The sequence below is a fragment of the Diabrotica virgifera genome, chromosome 2, assembly GCF_917563875.1.
Source record: "Diabrotica virgifera virgifera chromosome 2, PGI_DIABVI_V3a".
NCBI classification, from domain to species: Eukaryota; Metazoa; Arthropoda; class Insecta; order Coleoptera; family Chrysomelidae; genus Diabrotica; species Diabrotica virgifera.
The window spans coordinates 277755383-277778661 of NC_065444.1; the positions used below are offsets into that span (position 1 = coordinate 277755383).

The following is a 23279-nucleotide window of genomic DNA, read 5'->3' on the forward strand; positions in this document are numbered from 1 at the left end:
ATTAGCCAGATGTGTACAGGTCCAAACAAAATTTTAAATCTAAGAAAAATGAACATGCTACACTAAGTGAATACACCAATATTTTTTATATGTTGATTGGTTCTTAACGACTAGTAGTCTATACCTTTATGCAAGCCTTAAATAAACATCTCGATCTGCGCTAGTGTCTCCGCGAAATTGTCTGACGACTCGGAATAAGTTTTTCGCCTCTAAGGCAAACGTCATGTAAATTATTTTTATTGATTATGTTATCAAAATCTTCATAGACTGCTAAACCACTTTTTACCGACATACTGCAACGAGATCTCTAAAGAATATCTAACAACACTACTGCCAAAGATATTTTTTATCATCACTTGTACCTCGCATTTACCGGCGAAAAGTCGGTATGGCTTGTCTCCTTCAATTCTGTTGACTTCCAATAGATCTAAATTCAAAAAATGCGTTTCTGCGATCTAATTTACACAATCTTGCGTTTCAGACCGCATCCTGTTCTCATGATTCTTACTTAGTCAGCGACTAGTGGAGTTTAGAGGAATTTGGCCGAGGAATCTGCCAAATGCGTACAAGTACTTTTATTTCTTTTAGAGCGAGAGTTTCCAATGCAAGCAAATGATTCAATTTTGTTTATCCAATCGACGCGTTTAAAGTTCAAAAAACGACTATATTAGTTTCCTTTAATAAACTTCTCGATCTGCGCTACTGTCTCAGCGAAGTCGTCAGACGACTTTGAATTCGTTTTTCGCCACTAAGGCAAACGTAATGTAAATGATTTATGTTGAAAGTTGAAACCGAAAAATTTCCTAAAGAGATTAAAAACGTCCGTTTACTTTTTTTCTACAATATTTTATCTCTCGAGACTCCGGCCTCGAGGCAATAGAAGAATCATCGGAAGTTAAAACTTACTTCTAACTTTAAACATCCGCTTCTCTTTATCTGGAATAATGCGAAAGAACTGTAGTTCATTCTTTAAACACTTTTATGAAACTTATTATAATCTGGACTAATTTACTTTAGAGGGAACGATGAAAAATATCGTTCACTTTAGACGTTTTAGTTTGTTTTTAGCTGCATTTCCCGTCAAATGTTAAAGGATATTGCTATTCTTCAGTTGAAAGAATTTCCATAAATAATTTTAGTTCTCTATTAATAATACAAAGTACGTCTCTGTACCAGGAGTTTATGGTGGTTGTTGGGATAAGTTACCCCTTATGTTGTGTTGAATATCAGGAATACACTTAAACGCCCATATCTTGTTTATTCATTTACTTAAGGAGGGGGTATGGTTTGAAATCAACATATCAAGCACATTTTTGTAAATTTTTTTCAAAGCTATGGTAGAATTATTTTATTTTTATATTAAATAAACATATTAAGTACAATTCAAAGAATATTTAAGAAAAAATTCAATCCAAAATATTAAAAAATAAGCCATTGGCGACCAATTTTGGCAGGCAGCTCAGAAAAAAATTGATTTTGCGGTGGACATCAGAACTCATCACTGGATCATACGAAACAAAAAATTCAAAAATATTTAATTAGCTTATGAGTTTCACGAGGTAACAACGTCGAGTTTTTTTATTTTTAATGATTTTTGAATTTTTGGTATCACTCAGAAATCAAAAATACGAAATTTTTGATAAAAATTTTGTGAAAACCAACAGATTTAATATTGTTGAACAAAAAATAAGCACAAAACGAAAAATATCTCAACGTTGTTACCTCACCAAATGTCTAAAGAAAATCTATGCAAAATTTCAGGTAGATCGGTCAAGTAGTTTTTCAGTTACAATGTCCACCGCATTTGAAAAAGCAGTTTCGAGAAAAATGCGTTTAAAGTTTTGACAACTGCATCTTCATCTTCTTATTTGTCTGCCAAATCGTAAAGTGATGAACATTGGAATATGTTTTTTGAATTGCGGAGTAATCTACAAAAGAGAAGGCGAACTGGCGAACAGTTGTTTAACGTTTCTCACTACGCTCAAGCGTGCTGGCGCGAAGCCGCGGCCAAGCGAGTCGAGGGTAGGGATATTCAACACCCTGTATCTCTGGTAGTTTTACTGCAATTATTTTGAAATTTTCAGTGAGTATTCTTGAAAGTATGCACTTTTATTTGAAATAATAAAAAAAATTAAATATTTCAAACCATACCCCCCCCCCCCCTTAATACATACAACAAAAAGTGTACTCAGCTGATAATGATGTTGGCTCACTCGTTCGCTCAATTAGACTTAATAATTATTAATTAATTATCTCGTGTTATTTTTGTATATATCTAATCCGTGTTTATGTTTATGTAATGAAAATAATATCGTTAAATATAAACTATTATTTTTTTTAATTAATCTTTTTAAATATAGGATTTTTATAAGTTTCTGAATAATGAGTTAAATTCCGTTACAAGTTCTTAAATGTATCTTTACATTTTAAACATGTTTAAAGAACAGTGTAATTATCCCTATTTAAAACAAGTAAAATAACACAGAGAACAGCATACCTGCATTTAATTCTAAATCATTAATAAATACAAATTTAAAGATGACGCATGACGTGACAAACGAGACAGAGCGATAAAATTTTTGAACAAAAAAACAAATATACAAACATGTAAAATGTTATATCCATTCTATTCTTCTTTATGCTGCCGAAGCTTGAACTGTTAATGTTGACTTAATGAGAAAGCTGGAAGCCTTTGAGATGTTGCTTTTAGGAGAATTTTGAAAATACAATGGACCGATCATATTACGAACGAAATGGTGTTGCACAGAGTGGGCAGAGACAGAGAACTTTGGTTGCCATTAAAAGGAGAAAACATTATTTCTAAGTATGTGTCCCAAATGTGCTAAGTACAAATTGTTACACCTGATTATGAAGATTAAAATCGAAGGAAAAGGGTGTCCAGGTAGATGACAAGTATCCTGGCTGAGAAACATTCGCGACTGGACCGGGTTAAACAAACAAACAGACGCCTTTAAAAAAGCACAACATAGAAATGAGTTTGCAATGGTGGAGTTGCAACTCCATTATTAGTGGAGTTGGCACTAGAAGAAGATTATCTGTTGGTGTACTTACTATAATATAAATTATATTTCACAACATAATAGGTTTGTTCTAGCAAACAGTCAAACTAGTCAGAAACCGTCAGCAAACAGTTGGTCAGTGAGAGAACATAATACAGTCACCAGTGCTATCCCCTCTACTCACGCTGGTCCACTATTCGCTGATGGTTTCAAACCGTTTGAAACTGATAGGTCTGGATCCCGCGTATGAAAAAAAAGTTCATTAATAACAAGCTGAAAATTTGTTAAGAGCTTAAGGGTGCCTAGTCGGACAAACTTTGATATATGGGAACCCTGGAACAGGAGAAGTTTTAATTGTGGAACAGGTTAAAAATTTGGAACGGTCAGACCACGAAAACGGCACATGTATTTCGTCCGACAGAACAGACTTAAACTCTCCGAACAGAGATTAAACTCTCATGCAAAAATCAGACTGCTATTTATCACCAAATGGGCGTTTTAATGAGAGGAACATGTAGAATATGTCAAATGACAGGAATGATGACAGGTGATAAATAGCAGTCTGATTTTTGCATGAGAGTTTAATCTCTGTTCGGGGAGTTTAAGTCTGTTCTGTCGGACAAAATAAATGTGCCGTTTTCGTGGTCTGACCGTTCCAAATTTTTAACCTGTTCCACAATTAAAACTGCCCCTGTTACAGTGTTCCCATATATCAAAGTTTATCCGGCTAGACACCCTTAAGTTTAACAAATTTTCAGCTTGCTATTAATCAACTTTTTTTTATACGCGGGATCCAGACCTATGACGCTAGAACAAACCTATTATAATACAGCTCTCCATGTATAACAAGCTTTAAATTTTTAGTAAGACATTTATCTTCTTCTTCTTCTTCTTTTTGTATAGACATGAGACTGTCTGTTTTTTCAATGTGCCTCTAGTAAGTGTCGTTCCATCGTTTTTTCCGTCTCTCGCTGTCCTGACTATCCTATTTGTTGTTATTCGGCTTATGTGGTCATTCCATTCTATTCTTCTGTTTCTTACCCAGTTATTAATGTTATATACCTTGCATCTCCGTCTTATATCTGTACTTCTAGCTCTGTCCCATAGAGTCTTACCATCGATTTTTCGAAGGGTTTTCATCTCCGCTGTTTCGAGCAATCTTTTTGTCCTCTCTGTGTCGGGTCGTGTTTCTGCCGCGTGTAATTATTGGTCTGATGACTGTTTTGTAAATTCTGCCTTTCATTTCTTTTCCGATATTTTTATTTCTCCAAATTGTGTCATTTGGGCAACCTGCGGCTCTGTTTGCTCTATTCACTTGATATTCCACTTCTGTTTCGAGCCTTCCGTAGCTAGATAGTGTGATGCCTAGGTACATATTTAAACTCCATCACTTGTTCTATTATCTGACCTTCCCGCTCCAATTTACATCTTATTGATATCTTAATAAGATATTTCGGTGACCTAATATCGCCATGCCATTTTAAATATGTTTCTCTCACTTCGTATCGTTGAAAGTGAATACCTTCTTATAAAGTGATACTGTATAAGATTATATGTTTAAAATCCCATTTTGTTTCAGTGTGTCAGGCGAAGACGGCAACCTCGCAACATGCGCCTGATGGAGATCGAGTTGGTGAAGGGGAACAAAGGTCTAGGATTTAGCATCGCCGGCGGTATAGGCAACCAACATATACCGGGTGATAATGGCATCTACGTCACGAAGGTGATGGACGGTGGCGCCGCTCAAGTCGACGGCCGGTTGCTGGTTGGAGATAAGTTGGTGGCAGTAAGAGATGCCGTGGTAAGTTGTTTATCCATATCATTAATAATTATTTACAAATATATTCATATACAAGGAACTTACTTGACATACTTAAAATGCATGACTGCATATTATTCGAGGAAATTCGTGGTAATTGTTAAAACTAATCAAAGGTGAAAGGATTGTTGGTGCACAAGCAAATCTCCCAGAAACCATTTCTGCCATTCGGCCATGGGAAGCATTAAAAAAGCATGATTTCTGTTCTGTTGTTTCTGTCTAAAAGTTTATGGTCAGAAAGCATTATATGACTGTCGAGACTATCTGTGTCCTGTCCCTTAAGCTTTTCTTCTTTCTTTTTTTACTCCATCTTCTTCTGGCCTGTTTCATGATCGACAGGATAGTACTTTATAGGTAATTACCTCTCATCAGATAGTGGAAGTTTGTAAATAAACTAGAAGACCTACTTCTTTTTGCCGCTTCGGAGTACTTTCACACAAGTCTGTAGGCTCCATCTATTTTTGATTCATTGAGTATGTATAAAGCGAGATTACTGTAATTGATTTAGTTAAAGTATATTTAGTGAAACTCCTCTTAAGCGAACTCCATATATAATCAGTGGCTTATCTCTTCATAATAATATTTTATTTATAAGTGGTCTATAGAATCAAAACTTGCTAGATCCATGATTTGAAATTCTGTCAAGAGGCTAAAAAAACATTAAAAATGTAAATTTTCCAAAAAGTATCCGGCATTTCTCAATCAAAGGGCAGCAATAAATATCATAAAATGGCACACTAATTTGTCATTTTTCTGCATGCCCCTTAGATCTTCAGAAATTTGTACTTTTAGTTTGGATTTAGCAGAACGAAAAATTAGGATTTAGCAGCTTTTGATTCTGATAGGCTCATATATCCATATCATCATATGTCAGCATAAAAATTATATTTATAGTCACACATTATCCTGCCTTAACAGAAAACCATTGCATTGGCAAGAAACGTAGTCTTCTAGGATCTCCGTTAGGTAGAGTTTTGTGGCAATTATACGTGAATCAGGATGAGATTCATGTGAGTCTTAAAAAAATTCATATCCCAAACTTAGTAAATCATGGGGCTCTCTTCTCTGATGCATTAGTCTTTCAGGCCTAGATCTTGCTATGCTGCTAAGTGCTCAGGAGATAATAGCTAGGGTTTGCTCAGGCAGAACCATCCCCATCTGCTCTGCCAGCTAAACAGCCCTAAGGACTTTGGATGCACCCAAAGTCAGCTCCAAGCCGGTCTTTGGGTGCACCCAAAGTCAGCTCTAAGCCATTCTTTGGGTGTAAGAGAGCACTGACCGATGTTGCGCTTACCAGTAGCATTAACTTGATATGGTACCGGGACACACAAGTATGGAAAGAAATGAACTGGTAAGAAGTGAACTGTCTATGGGACCCGAACCTGTGCTTGGAGTACTCTCCAGTACTGGTCGAGGTAGTCTCAAGGAGCTTCTGCCGAGATTCTAGAACTTCTGGGCCAGAGGTGGACGCATGAGACAGGCTAGTCTGTATATAGTGATGTCATCCAAAAGTCATACAGTCCAACATTTTCTAAACCGTAAAAAGTGCTCTCTGGTGATCAGTATGCTTACCGGCCACTGTAACCTCCTCACATGTCTTCTGGAAGTGCCTGGCACTGGTCTATCAAAGGTTGAAGATCCTAGGTTCAGTCTTTATGCAACCGAGTCAAATGAAAGAGGTACCCCTAAAGAGACTTGGGGTTTTCTATAATGCTACAAGGTTACTAGAGGAATAGACGTTTGGGATGACAGGAAGAGCTCAGATTTGGACCAAATTTGTCGTTTAAATGGATATTTCCTTTGTATTTTTACCTATATGTTGCCCACCTATCTAACTGTGGTTTACGTTTTGTGTTTTATAATGAAGTCCCTCTGATGAATCCCAGAGCGTGAAAAATGTCCTCACACTACAATCCTACAATTAATCTTTTTTCTTCGTGCGACTAGGATTACTCCTGTTTGTCTGCCTCTTATTCTGTTTCAGTTATTGTAGACTGTACATTGTCTTTCCACCTTTTCGGCGGCCTTCCAACGGGTCTTCTGCTATACGTCTTGTTGGTTTTACAGATTTTCGCTAATCTATCTGGTCCGATTCGGTTTACATGTTCGCTCCAGTTTTTTTCTTGTTTTTATCCACCTGTTAATGTTTTGAATTTTGCATTGTTCGCGTATACTTCTGTTGCTTTCTCTGTCTCTTAATGATATGCCCGCTATTGATCTTAATACTTTCATTTCGATATTGTTGATTTGTTGTTTCGTCTTTCTTGTATCGGTCCTTGTCTCCGCTGCATATGATAGGATTGGTATTACTGTTGTTTTGTTTACTTTTATTTTGCTTTCCGTGGTCAGATATTTGTTTCTACATATGGTTTCTTGGCAACCACTTACACTTGCTGCTTTTGCTGCCTGCCTTGTGGTCTCTGTTCTTATATTCCTGTCACTAGTGATCTCTACTCCTAGGTAATTGAATTTCATTACTTGTTTTACAATTTTGCCATCTATTTCTATTTTGCATCTACGCGGCTCTTTACTGATCAGTATAAATTTAGTTTTTTCTACTGATATTCTCATATTAAGTTTGTTTGCTGTGATATTTAAAGTGTGGAGCTGCCTTTGTAGGCCATCCTCGTTATCAGAAATTAGTACTGCATCATCAGCATAGCATAATATCGTGATTTTCTGTGCTCCCATGTGGTATCCATGTCGCTTTCTAACTTCGTGAATTATTTGATTCATTATCATATTGAATAACAATGGGCTGAGTGAGCCTCCTTGTCAGATTCCTACTTTTAGTTTTATGTATTCTGTTTCTCCTGTTGACACTATAACGCTGGTCTTGTTGTTCTTGTTAATTTCATTAATTTTCCTTACCATCTGATGGTCTATTTGTTCAGCTTGTAATAAATTTAAGATGCCATTTCACCTCACCCGGTCAAAGCACTTTTTAAATCTACAAAAGCACATGTATGCTGGTTTTCCATATTCAATAGACTTTTCTATTATTTGTCTGATAATATGACATGAATACTAATAGTCCAGGAACCGAAGCTTTTCACCTCGCAATTTTTACAGAACGGATCGATTTGCTTGAAAATTTCAGAATAAGTAGTAGATAGTCCAATGGTCAAGATCTATAATATGATGCCAAAAGGCACTTTTACCATGGGGGTGGTTGCCACCCCATCTCGGGGGTGGAAATTTTTCATTATATTTTGACCGCAAAAGTTAAAAAAAACATTCATTCTAAGCAAAAAATGTTCTATACATTTTTTTGATAAAATTAATAATTTTCGATTTATTCGCTATCGAAAGGGTTAGTTTTATATCGAAAAAATCGTTTTTATTTAAGATATTTTTTATCAATCATTTACGATTCACTCAATTTTTGCCGTAGAAAAAAAAATTTTAAACCGAGTTCTTAGGAACCAAATGACCTACAATTTCATATTTAAACATTTTTTCGTAATCATTCTAAGCCACTCAAACTTCTAGAACATATTAATAATACATAAATAAAGAAGAATGAATAAGGCCAATGACTAAAAACGCTGCTAACTTACATTATTATGCTTCCAATTGGATTTTTCCTTTTTTTTTTTCAAAAAAATATACTGATTTTTTAACCGTAACTTTTGTATTTTTTATCTGAGAAAGTTTGGTAAAAACGAATTACGTAGGTTTTTGCAAGGTCTATAAGCTCTATACTTTATTATCAATACTAGATCTTTTTGAAATCCTCAGTCGCAAAAAGAGGTGACTTTGAAAGGGTTGGTAGAGGTGGTTTTTGCATGTTATTACAAGTTTTAATTGTCAATTTTTACCGCAGAAAAATTTTTTGCAAACCTGGTTCTTGGGAATTAAATAGGCTACAATTTCATATTTAAACATTTTTTCGTATCTCTGATGCTAATCTTTCTTTTCTGAAGAAAAGGTCATTTTTTCAAACTACAAAAATTCGTTATTCGCTTTTAACTCCATTTTTTTAATAACTAATCATTCTAAGCCAGTCAAACTTCTAGAACGTATTAAAAATATATAAATAAAGAAGACCAAATAAGGACAATGACTAATTTTTAATTAGGGTGGTGATAAGGGGGTTGCTCCCGATCACTTTTTCGCTGAAAAAAATAGGGACTGACATTCTTTTCATTATAAGTAACTTAATTTTTGAGCTAGAGACTTTTTTTTATTTCTGGAGATAAATATTTTTAAATATGTACTTTAAATTAGTTTTGAATAAGTTATCCTCGAAAAATGCATAGTTGTTCTGTCTTTTGACTTTAAAACTACAATATTTAGCATTTGACGAAGAAGAGCTAACATATAATAAAGTATAGCTCGATTACTATTGGTCTTAAAGAAAATAAAAAAACGGCTTTGTTTATTTTTTCAAAAGCTACATTTTTATTAAGTAAAGTTGTTTTGATAAAACGAAAACTTTTGGAGTTATTAGCAGAAAACTTATTAAAAACATTGATTTTTTTGATATAAAACTATCATTTTCGATAGCGAATAAATCGAAAACTATTAATTTTATCAAAAAAAGGGATAGAACGTTTTTTGCTTAGTTTTGCGGTCAAGATATTATAATAAAAAATATTCACACCCGAGACGGGGTGGCAACCACCCCCATGGTAAAAGCGCCTTTCGGCATCATATAGATTTTGAACCTTAGACTATCCACTACTTATTCTCAAATTTTCAAGTAAATCGATCCATTATGTAAAAATTGCGAGGTTTTGTCCTATTTTAAGCTTCATTACTTGGATTATAATATTTATATGTATTTGCGTGGCAGAACATTCCAAACCAAAGATTTAAATAGGCAACAGATACGATTACACTGATGTTCTAGAAGATTTTCTCTTACTTTTCTTATTTATATAGACATTGTATATTTACTTTTTCCATCAGCATTTAAAAACTTATTTTCTTGTTTATATTACTTACTTAACTCCCTGAGGCTGCAGACATCTCTGGTAATATTTTAACAACTCAAAAAAGGTAAAATCACTTTAACCGCCATTACTTTCCGTATTTATTTTGCTTTAATCCCTTAGAGCGAAGTTATGAAAATATAAGAGCAACTGCAAAATGCAAGATTTGCAACACTCCAAGTTTTTCCTTAAAATATTCATTTTCTCATAAAACTGCTCATTCTGAATGCGTGCATTAAATCTCAGGAAACCTTGTTGGAATTCGTTAATTTATCTGTAGATGAAAGACTGAGCGAGATGGATAGATAAAAGGAAAATGCACGTAAGAATTTTAGATTGGATTACTTGGCAGTGAAACCTTATTTTCTGCGGGTGCAAGATGAATTATAAAAGCTTTCAGAGCATTGATAGAGCCTTTACTGAAAAAGAACACAACCTCAAGTGTAGATTGCAACGCAAATGTTTGTTAACCGTAGAAATTTTGATTTAGTCTCGGCTTTGGATGCCTTTGATGGAACATTAAAGAGATGGATTTATAGTTGGTTGCTATCGGGATGATACTGATACGTTTATAATGCGAATTAAGTGTATAATTTCCACTCAAAGCGATTAAGAATTTTATTTATTTATAAGATTTAGAGATAGAACCTCAAAGGTAACATTTTAATTACTTTACAGCACGACCAAATTCACGTTGTATTGAAACGGTGCCTAAGATACGATCGTTTCACCTCTTATTTGTAAATTATATCCGCTTTTATAAGATCTCATTTATTGAACGCCCCCAATATAATGGAAGTTTTGCTTATTAGCCTACTGATTCCCATTTGAAAACCGTAAATTTTCTCATAGTTCATATCTGAATTAGGATGTTTTCATCACCTAATTGAATACAGATTTGTTTATAATACCGAGGAAGGCGATATATTTTCAAAGGAACGTTGATAATTTCGGCGACGGAGAGTCAAGTGCTTATCTGTATAGTGGCATCATTGAAATTGAGTTTGGTTGGGCTACGTTCGAGATTGTCCACGATTCCCAGTAAAAAAACACGTGCAAAATTGATTGGGGCATCATCTTCGTGTGAAAGTTTGGACATCGTATGAGCTTTGTTTATCATTTTCCTATTGGTCAGAGTAATGATACGGCCATCATGTGGGTTTGATTTAGAGTATCCTTTGGTTTTTGCTTTTGGTAAATAGTAACTGGAAGGAAAATATTCATTTTCTCGTAAAACTGCTCATTCTGAATGCGTGCATTAAATCTCAGGAAACCTTGTTGGAATTCGTTAATTTCTCTGTAGATGAAAGACTGAGCGAGATGGATAGATAAAAGGAAAATGCACGTAAGAATTTTAGATTGGATTACTTGGCAGTGAAACCTTATTTTCTGCGGGTGCAAGATGAATTATAAAAGCTTTCAGAGCATTGATAGAGCCTTTACTGAAAAAGAACATAACCTCAAGTGTAGATTGCAACGCAAATGTTTGTTAACCGTAGAAATTTTGATTTAGTCTCGGCTTTGGATGCCTTTGAAACATTAAAGAGATAAATTTATAGTTGGTTGCTATCGGGATGATGCTGATACATTTATAATGTGATTTAAATGTATAATGCTGGCCACTCACTTACGGATATCGAAGAGGCCGAGCGACTGACAGGCGGTTAATTAAGGCCAAAATCACCACATACACGCAGTTTTCGTAAAGGCGTTGGCACGCTCGATCACAAAACTGCATGTGTGTGGCGTGTCAACTGCAGTTCATCAACTTAACTACTCAAATAACGGCCTTCAGTCCTGGCCTGCATGCCATGGCCTCTTCGATATCCGTAAGTGAGTGGCCAGCATAATATCCACTCAAAGCGATTATTTTAATCGTTTAATAGATTTGGAGATAGAAACATAAAAATCAAAAAGTAACATTTGAATTTATTTACTGTTTATTTAATACGTACAGGCACGTATCCATTACGTTGGTGTTCCGTGCTCAGTGTAACTGCTCCACATAGTGGATACGTTGGTGCTCCCGGAGCGGCGCTCACCGTCAGAGATCCAATCGGTGGCAGTTTATACGTAGAGTAATTTGTCAGCAATATACACATAGTTTCAAAAGTTATGCATCACCCCTCGTATTCACGATGTTTACGCTTTTATAAATCCGTATCTTTATCACATATTTAATGGGCCTTTTTTATAAAAAATATACCTTTTTTGGTTTTTTATTTTATTTGAATACCCATTTACTTAACCTGGTTTTGCCAAGGTGTAAACATTTGAAAAAGTTATTCTGGTGAAATTTTTGAAAAAGTGATTAAAAATGAATCATACTTTAATTTATGAGTTGGACCGTATAAGAATGATCGATTTAGTTGAAGAAGGCCATTCACAGCGGTTCGTGGAGGAAAGAGTGGGTGTTTCTCAGAGTGATGTCTCACGGATATGGAATAGGTTCCTGGAGACAAACTCGATACGGAATAGAGTGGGTCTGGTAGACCCCGAATTACCAATGATCGACAGAATAGATATATCAGAATTTCCATCCGTAGAAATTCTTCTATGTCTGTACCAGCCCTCCAAAGATAATTCAGGCATGCTACAGGAGTCAGAGTATCGTTGTCTACAATAAGAAGAAGAATGTTAGACTCAGATTTGAGGAGACGCCGACCAATAAGAGATCCTTAGCTACAACCTAGATATGTTTTGGACCGCCTCAAGAACACATACAGCTCCCCCAACAGTTTTGGAATTTTGTGCTTTTTTCAGACGAGATCAGAATCTGTTTAAATAGTGATAACCGGCGAATTTGTGTGTGGTGAGAGCCAACAAAAGCTGCACAACTAGCCACAGACGAATTCGCCGGTTATCACTATTTAAACAGATTCTGGTCTCGTCTAAAAAAAGCGCAAAATTCCAAAATTGTTGGGGGAGCTGTATGTGTTCTTGAGCCCACTGGAGGCGGTCCAAAACATGTCTAGGTTGTATCTGAGGAACTCTTATTGGTCGACGACTCCTCAAACCTAAGTCTAAAATTCTTCTTCTTATTGTAACCAACGATACTCTGACTCCTGTAGCATGCCTGAATTCTCTTTGGAAGTCTGGTACAGACATAGAAGAATTTCTACAGATGGAAATTCTGATATATCTATTCTGTCTATCATTGGTAACTCGGGGTCTACCAGACCGAGCTCTATTCCGCATCGAGTTTGTCTCCAGGAACATATTACATATCAGTGAGATATCACTCTGAGAAACACCCACTCTTTCCGCCACGAACCGCTGTGAATGGCATTCTTTAACTAAATCGATAACTCTTATACGGTCCAACTCAGAAATTAAAGTACGATTCATTTTTAATTACGTTTTCAAAAATTTCACCAGAATAAATTTTTCAAATGTGTACACCTTGGCAAAACCAGGTCAATTAAATGGGTAATAAAATAAAATAAAAGACCAAAAATGGTATATTTTTTTTATAAAAAAGGCCCATTAAATATGTGCTAAAGATACGTATTTATAAAAGCGTAAACATCGTGAATACGAGGGGTGATACATAACTTTTGAAACTATGTGTAATATTTTTGGTCAAAATTCATCTATAAACTGGTGATCAAAAAATCTAAAAACTAATTTTGCAATTATTATTGAACGATAAATGCATAAATATTGTTAATGATATAATAATAATGATACTAATTCTGTCGCCAGAGGGGGTACAACGGCCTCCTTTATTTAGATGGACTAACCTAAGTTTTTTATGTATTTTGGCCCGTAGAACACGAATTTTTGGGTAACTGTTGATCCGAATGTCGATAAGATTGTTATAACAAAGAACTTGCAGAATTATATAACAGCGTAGAATTACATAACAATTACATTTTGTATTTTTTTGGGCATTCTAAGCAAGAAATGTTCTTACAAGTTTTTTCGTAGGATGCATAGTTTTCGAGATAAACGCGGTAGAATATTAAAAAAATCTAAAAATTGCAATTTTTGAACCCGAATAAATTTTGACTAAAAAATAGAATAGCAATTCTGCTTGCAGCATTTGAAAGTTCAAGTCAAATTATACCAATTTTGATTATTTTCATTACTAAAAGTTAATCTTTTATTGTTAAACAAAGCTATAAACAAATAGTGTTTGAGCGTTTTGACATGCATGCGTTTTAATGCATGCTACAGAAATTGCCTGTTTGCTGGCGCTTGTACCTTACTTGTTCGATTTTAAATGAGAGATGCATTAAAAGCATCACTCAACCACTAAAATTTGTGTGTGTGTTGTATTTTAAAATAGAGAAAAAATTTTGCGGCACAAATTTAAATCTGGTCAAGTATGTGTTTTTACGACGTAAATATTTATTTTGTTTGTTGTACCTAGATATTTAAAATTTCCGGAAAAATTGTTTTTTTCCGGAAAAAATGGAAAAATACGGAAAAATTGACATTTCTTACAATATACTAAACAAATTCTGCATCCCGTATCAAAATCGATAAATTTAGTGGAATTCGATAGATCTATATTATCAGAAGTGCCTTTTGTCTTTAAGTAGGTATATAAAAGACGCAATAATAAAAAATATTCCCCAACAAGTTAACCAGATTAGTTCTCTTATCGAAAGCTTGCTAAAATATGTATGTTGAAAACCGCTACGAATTTTGTTCTAAGCTGATTCACTTTGCCTCTTGATGCTCGCTTTCATCATCATCAGTAGCTCGACAACCCTTGTGTTTTCAGATCTTGTTCCACTTGTTCCATGTATCTAAGTTTGGGTCTTCCCTTTGACCTTCTCCCTACTGGTGTTTGCTTCATTATGTGTTTTGGTGTTTCGGTCTCCAACATTCGTTCAACATGGCCCATCCAGCGCAGACGTCCGATCTTTGTGGATGTTATGACGTCGGGTTCGTTGTATGCTGTGTATAGTTCAAAATTATATCTTCTGCGCCATACGTTATTTTCTTTCACACCCTTATAAATTTAGTGGAATTCGATAGATCTATATTATCAGAAGTGCCTTTTGTCTTTAAGTAGGTATATAAAAGACGCAATAATAAAAAATATTCCCCAACAAGTTCCCCAACCAGACTAGTTCTCTTATCGAAAGCTTGCTAAAATATGTACATATGTTGAAAACCGCTACGAATTTTGTTTTAAGCTGATTCACTTTGCCTCTTGATGCTCGCTTTAAAGAAGAATAATTGATTGAAGACCAACTAATGGAAGCCATAGACTTCATTTCTGAAACGGCTTGTTTACTAAGGCCCGGTCTTTTCACCTCCGAATATCTAGATATCGGGAAGTTTATTTGAGAGATTTACATGTAATCTGCCGGATAAACTTCCCGATAACTATTTATTCGGAGGTGAAAAGACTGGGCCTAAACCTAGATCTAGGGAAGGTGGTGGCAAATCTAGCCCAATTTAGAACAAAAAAAACTGGATTTTTTAGTCGAAATTATGGATAGTGCAAATATGTAGTACTAATCCCGTTATATGGTAGCAAGGTTTATGTACATCGCAGCCACTTATGCCAATTGCCTCCCGAATTTTAAATGGACCTCCATCTTCCGCCTCTTCAGAAAGAAACTGGTCTTTATACGGCCTCATATATACAAGTAAAAAAAATATGTTATCACTGGATAAAATTTATAAGTTGTTGCTATTCATTTAAATTTGGTTATAAACGAAAAACAGATATTTATTTACGATACTAGACTAGATCCACTTTTAAAAGGAACTGACAAAAATAATGTTGTGTTATCCATTCAGGATGGTGAAGCGGAGATCGAGTCTGAATCAGATGCTTGGTTTGAAGATTCAGATTCAGACTCAGATAAAAATATACCACTGAGGAATTTGGTTAAATAATGTGCTTTCTACTTTTGAAGTATCAGTTTTGACACTTACAATTAAAGTCTCTTAGTTTAAGTACACTTAAGTCTCAATTAAAAAATATTTTCAAATTTTCCCATTTTTTCCAATTTTTCCAATGGTCTGGAAAAAGACAGAAAAAAAACCTGTTTTTTCCCAATTTTTCCCGTTTTTTCCGGCATGTTCATTCTCTAGTTTTACCGCCGAATCCACTTCACGACGGATAGCGTGCGTTGTTCGTCACGAAAATATTTTAGCATAAATCCACAGTCCACACCAACAAAAAGTTCAACGCAAACGAGCAAATTTGTGTCAAATACAACGTACAACATAAATTTTTATTGATGTGGATCCGCCTTTAGAATGACCCAAAAAATTCAAAAAAAAATGTTTTGTTTTGCGAAAAACCGCTATAATGTAATTCTGCAAGTTCTTTGTTTATAACAATCTTATCGACATCCGGATCAACTTTTACCCAAAAAATTCGTGTACTACGGGTCAAAATATATAAAAAAAAAACTTGGGTAAGTCCATCTAAATAAAGGAGGCCGTTGTACCCGCCCTGGCGACCGACAGCACTATACTATTTCCGACAATAATAATTATTGTTTCCCCAATTTTTGCCATACGAATCTTATATTATATCAATTTTTAATACAGATGCTAAGTAAAATGTTTCGATTTTGATCTAAAAATATCTACTTAATAAGAATTTTACAAAAACCAGCGTAATGAAAAATGTATGAACTGTATTACAGAATTCTGTATTTAAAACGAAACTCGGATACTTTGTGGGGATTGCGCATAAATTCTTTTTGTTCTGCCGTGTATTCTCTTCCGTTCGGTCGGAAGTTTTGTATTTGATGGAGTTGGGAGTTTTGCTTATCTAATTACGGATTATTTATCTTTGCCAGCGACTGAAAAGCATCTTAACCGTATAAGAAAGACAAGTTGTTCGGTGGAGAGAGGAATGTTGTAAATTTTCGCACTGTGTTTTGTTGTTTCTATTTATGTACCTACTTTAACTGTTTTGCATAAGCACTTTCTGTTTTGTTTCGTGGGTATTTACTGCTGGTGTTGGCGTTTGTGGAAGTTTTCTGTCGGTGAGGGAGTTTTGTGTACATAAAATAGATTTAGCGAAAAACACGTTAGAACAAGTTTTTGTCGTTCGGATCGCAACACTTAAAAGTTTCTTGTTGATTTATAAATAAGCGGCGATTTAAATTAGTACTTTATTTGTTCTTTTGGAGTTAGCTGTTACTACGTCTTACAGATTTTACGTTTATAGCCTTTGAAGTTTTTTTGAATGAACCACAATAGAAATAAACATAAATGGACATGGGTTAAACGCAATTTGTTATAGCTATCGCATTTCAGAAAAGTTGTAACGGCTAAAGAAGACGATTGGTCCACACGAATGGAAGCCATTTAAATATAACGATTCAAAGATAGTTATAAAAACTTAAAACTTAATGTATGAAGGCTGCAATCTGTTAAACCGGAAATAGTTATTTTCCTAACAAGGTTGGGTCAGGGAGAGCAGCATATGTGCCTCCTGATGAGAGACTAATAAGTTTCGAAACCGGTAGAGGTGCTTGCTGCACTCTCTGATTGAACTAGAATTTGATGCGGCTGTAGTTTCGTGTTGCAACGAAATTGAAAATGGTTATTCATTTCTGACAAATAAACTTAATTTTAAAGTAAAAGTGGCTTATTCCCAGTCTTAATTTTCCATTGGACGTAGTGAATATATTTATATGTTTTAATATAATATTCTTATTGTTACAGAAAGGGGAAGTGAATCTAGAAAATGTGACTCACGAGGACGCCGTAGCGACGTTAAAAACGACGCAAGATCGCGTCGTCCTCATCGTAGCCAAACCAGAGAGTGCCTTCAATGCTCCCGCATCGGATACTTCATATTCGCCGCAACTTTGTAAGTATACCGAGTTACATCTATCATAATATTTATTTGAAACGTGCTAATGTTATATTTTTTGACGAAATAAAGTTAAATGCACATTTTTCGTGAAAAAATAACAAAATACTAAAAAGGGTAGTTCCCTAGGTTAGCTGTATACCATATAATTAAAAAACTCTAACATGAAGTAAAAACCACTTCTATGTAATAGGTATATTTACTAAAAAATTTTAAAGATCCCAATGGACTGAATAAAATATGTCCAATTCAGAACGTTTTCGGACCTATCAGTTCATCATCAGTGAATGCAAATACTTGCTAAATAGCCTCAGAACCAAACAATGGTTGTAATTGTAATTTAATCTACATTATTTTGAAGTAATATTGGAAAAGCTAAACGCCGATGTTGAAAGATATAACCTACGGGAACATGGTGAAACCCTATCACGAAACTTAATCAAGCATAATGATAGGGTTTGATGAACTTGACATATCAGGTTAAGAAAAGACACAATAAGAAAAATAATAAAAAGAAAAAGTGTGTGTGGAGGGATGGAACATATAATTATTATTATATTAGGCCTGGATCCTGAGTACCAAAAAAAAAAGTTGATTAATAGCAAGCTGAAAATTTGTTAATAGCTTAACGGTGTCTAGTCGGACAAACTTTGATATACGGGACCACTGGAACAGGGGAAGTTTTAATTGTGGAACAGTTTAAAAATTTGGAACGTCATATTACGAAAACGTCCCATGTATTTTGTCGGACAGAATATCCAATTGCTTTGTTACCCTTTCATTAAACTGTCATGCAAAAATCATACTCCTATTACTAACCAATATGATTCCTGTCATTTGACATGTTCTTCGTGTTCCAATCATTAAAATGCCCAGTTGGTGATAAACACCAGTCTGATTTTTGCATGAGAGATTAATGAAATGGTAACAAAGCAATTGGAAGTTCTGTTCGACAAAATACATGGAACGTTTTCGTAATTCGAACGTTCCAGCGTTCCCATACATCAAAGTTTGTCCGACTAGACACCGTTAAGCTATTAACAAATTTTCAGCTTACTATTAGTCAACTTTTTTTTGGTAGGCGGGATCCAGGTCTAATAAGAAAATAATACAATTTTCAGGTAATTATCTATTCATTTTCATGAAGCGTCCATTAGATGGAAATGGTTATTGAGTAATAAATTCACTGACCTATCGTTCTGGATGAGGATATTAGCACACAAGTGTTCTTGAATTTGAATGCAAATGCATATTATATGTTTTATAAAGTTTATAGAGAAATTAAAATAAATATATCGTAAAAGCTGCACATACCATAAAATTGATGAAAACAAACTGGGTAATGGATATCACATCATGACATGATTAATGATAATAGTTGGATAAACTCTCGTAAAGTACTAAGCATATATTTTTAAGTGCTGCCAAAAACTTACGTTTATAGTCCGACTCACGCAATTTTTAAAGATTTTGGACCCTCCCTCCTCCCATATTAAGTACCGTAACGTTTTTTCTTTACCCATTCTCCTACCGAAACGTTACGTAACACCTAAGTATGTAATTATTTTTGTCTAAAAGTAACAGTTATATTGCGAAAATTGCCTGAAAGTCGGTAAATGAATAAAATAAGAGATTTCTAACTCGCAATAATACACTTTTATTGCTAATCTTACATTTTTGTAAAAGTTTCCCTTGCTTGGGGTTATGGAAACTCCGGCTTCCGGGTTGAGAAAGACATCAGAGAGGATATCGAAAGCTCAATACAGTGACAATCGACGCCGTTCAACCCGGAAGCCTGGCGAGGTTAATATTCAATTGAAATATATTTTGTTTAAATTTTTGAAATTTTTTATCATTTATTGCATTATTATTTTTTTAAATTTCTATAGACTCCAGGAGCTCTATCTTTTTTCGGTTGCGTTCACTTTTTAGGATTTTAGTTTGGTCAAGAACGTATTCTTGAGTTAAATAGCTGACTGGTTTGTCCAATATAATATATTGGACAAACCAGTAAAAAACAAACACGACAACCCCTCAATTAAAAAATGGCATGTTATATACTCAGCTTTTTAACTCAAGAATATTTAACTCAAACAAGATATATTATATCCCATCGTAATTTAAGCAAGGAATTTCGTATATAACATGCCATTTTTTAATTGAGGGGTTGTCGTTTTTAGTTGTGAGAAATTTCTTTTCAAAAGATAATGAACTTTATGAGCAACTGTTATGTTGTTATGAGGAGAGGAGATTTGTTAAGTTGTTCTGATAATCCTTTTATATAGGGAAGACATATGAATGCCTCTTTACCTTGTAATAAGGAGGAGATGAGGTGATGTGGGTGGGTATGAATAATTAAGTGTTAGTGCTGTTTTTGCTTTTTTGCCTGATGTCTATTGATAGGCTCGGATAATCTGATATAATAGAGGATCCGATATAAGTTCGATTTAATGGATATAATGGATAAAAATTATTGGATATGTAATTTAGAATGTTAACAATTATAAAAAACCAGGTTGGCCCGATCTAATCTTGTTCTAACTATATTTAATTAATTATTAAAAAATGAGATTTTTTTATAAATTAAAAAAAAAATTCTGCCAGGGCAGATATTATTTCAGATTTTTTGGATCATTCTAAACAAAAAAGGTCTTTTGTAATTTTTCTCTGAAGTTGATCGTTTTCGAGTTATAAACATGAAACATATATTAAAACTGAAAAAAGAACAAAAGATGACAATTTTCAAGGCTCATAAAAACACAAGTAAAAAATATGATTTTGGTAATCATTGAGTACATAAATTCAAGTTCAAATCTTTTTCTATCAGGTCTCGATAAGAATTTTAGCCATGTTTTATTCTAAAACATATTTTTTTAATTGTTAATGACGAATGTTTCTTATGGGGGCATAAACAACTAAAAAACAATGTTTCAGAATGAACTAAGTCCAAGACGCTTATCAAGGACTGATAGATTAAGGCTTGAACTTGAATTTAGATACTTCGTAATTTCAAATATGATATTTTATAAAAAATAAAACGGGATAATACCCGAAGGTTGGCTGTATACCATCTAGTTAAATAAAATTAACATGAAGTAAAACTCCCTAGTGTAGTTGGTATATTTAATAAAAATTCTAAAAAATTTTTTTAAAATCCAAACGGATTACGTTCAAAACGTTTTCGGACTTATCAGTCCATCATCAGTGAACCTAAAAGTAAGTAATCTAACTTAGTAAAATTGAAAAGGGTGAAATTTTGAATGTTAAAAATTGAGAAGTGTGGTTACGATTACTTACTCTCTGTCCTTGCTAAATAGCCACAATGCCAAACACTGGTCAAGATGTATGTTCTAACTACATGGTGAAATCTGATCTACAATTTGGCTTACATTGGATGCCAACGGATTAGTACTAGGTACATGATGCTCTACTCCATTAATTAAGAGATTTTTTTATTATTAGGTCTACATTGAACTACGTTTAGTCTGTCAATGATTTAGAAGGAAGTTGAAATACTTCAAATGTCAGTAACATTGACATCCAGGAAAGGGAATTTTTAAGGTATTAACCAAGGTCAAGATCCAATGTGGTTACGGAAATTTAAGTTTAAGACTGTGTTGGAATTTTAATTTTTAATATTAGAATTTAAATTTACTATTTTTATAAAAATATTACAACCATTACTATAAACCTGACTATAAAATTAAATTTGATCGAACTTATTGTCATAATATGGTAATGAAAACAAAATGTAAGATAGAATTATTGGTTAATGAAAGTTAATAATTTTTGGCCTAAAATAGCCTTGTGGGTGAAAGTTAAAACGTTGAAGTGATACAACAGTTGTTTAGTGTGTATAGAAATATAAATTTGTTAACTGTAATGTTGGTTGTATAAGTCTAGTAAGATATTGATTCTGTATGAAATTAACTATTTAAAAAAATTGGTGAGAATTGAGGTAACTGATATAAGATTGTTAAGTGAAAAATATAAATAATTGACGGAATGTGAAAATGTGTTAGTTATAGTCAAAAATATAGGAAATATTATAACATTATGCATAGAAAAGAAAATGGAATTATTTGATTGTTAAATTAAAACGAAGTTGATAAAATGTGTAAATGAACAAAAGATTCAAGTAAGATATTGATTGTGTATGAAATTAACTATTTAAAAAAATTGGTGAGAATTGAGGTAACTGATATAAGATTGTTAAGTGAAAAATATAAATAATTGACGGAATGTGAAAATGTGTTAGTTATAGTCAAAAATATAGGAAATATTATAACATTATGCATAGAAAAGAAAATGGAATTATTTGATTGTTAAATTAAAACGAAGTTGATAAAATGTGTAAATGAACAAAAGAATCAAAAGAAGTGCGTCAACCGGATGCACAAGACACAAACTGTATTTGGAAAATAATTAAAAGTTAAAAATAGTAAAATAAGAATAAAGTTGTAAATTTAGAGATTAGAGTGGCTAGAAAGTTAAATGCAACATATTAAAATTTTGAATTTTTAAGAAAAAATTTTTAAAAATGAAAAATAAAAAGAAAAAGAAAATAAAATAAAAAGGAAAAAGGACCTGTATGAAAAAGAAGAATTAAATGAATAGCGTAGTAAAACATTTTGGAAAAGACCAACGAACGAAGTAAAGACCCAAGCGGCGAATAGACAAATAGATAAGGTCAATGATTTATGAAGGGAAAAGTAGGGTGAGAAAATGGCAAAGGGTGAATTAGTTGTGTTTGTGTTACGGGGGGTTGTAGAGTAAATGATTAGTATGAAAGGAGATTTTGGAAATAGAAGGAAGTGAAGTATGAAAAAGAATGAAAAAGAAGGTTAAGTTAAAGGTTTTATGGGTGAGGTCAGGAAAGTTGCTAAGTGTGAAGGATAAATTGAAAAAACAAGTAATTTAGAAAAAAAGTTGACGGTGAATGGGATTAGTACCTAGTACTAATCCGTTGGCATCCAATGTAAGCCAAATTGTAGATCAGATTTCACCATGTAGTTAGAACATACATCTTGATCAGTGTTTGGCATTGTGGCTATTTAGCAAGGACAGAGAGTAAGTAATCGTAACCACACTTTTCAATTTTTAACATTCAAAATTTCACCCTTTTCAATTTTACTAAGTGAGATTACTTACTTTTAGGTTCACTGATGATGGACTGATAAGTCCGAAAACGTTTTGAACGTAATCCGTTTGGATTTTTAAAAAATTTTTTAGAATTTTTATTAAATATACCAACTACACTAGGGAGTTTTACTTCATGTTAATTTTATGATATTTTATACTTATGTTTTTGAGCCTTAAAAATCGTCATCTTTTTTTTTTCAGTTTTAAATTGTTTATAACTATAAAACGATCAACTTTAGAGAAAAATTGCAAAAGACCTTTTTCGTTTAGAATGATCTTTTAAAAAAATATGTCATTTTTTAATTATTAATTAACTATAGTTAGAACAAGATTAGATCGGGCAACCCGTGTTTTTTGTAATTGTTAACATGCTAAATTACATATCCAATAATTTTTATCCAAACAGATCGGTGCAAATCGACTTTATCTCGTATCTTAGAATAATAGCTCTGTCGGCGAGGCCGATCAGTACTAATTTTTTTGAGACTAAGGGATGATGAGAGTTGAAATTCAGTTACTTATTTATGGTACCTCGAGCGTAATACATGGGATATTTT

General features: G+C 33.7%; 1 protein-coding gene across 16 annotated transcripts in view; it reads left to right on the plus strand.

Annotated features, from left to right (window-relative positions):
• Positions 1-23279, plus strand: part of LOC114338023 (disks large 1 tumor suppressor protein) — a 1799868-nt gene that overhangs the window by 1389870 nt on the left and 386719 nt on the right. For all 16 annotated transcript variants that reach the window (XM_050644675.1, XM_050644671.1, XM_050644669.1 and 13 more), the window contains 2 exons: positions 4600-4821; positions 17430-17577. In XM_050644675.1, the coding sequence (XP_050500632.1) occupies positions 4600-4821; positions 17430-17577 (370 nt within the window). The remainder of the gene's footprint in view (positions 1-4599; positions 4822-17429; positions 17578-23279) is intronic.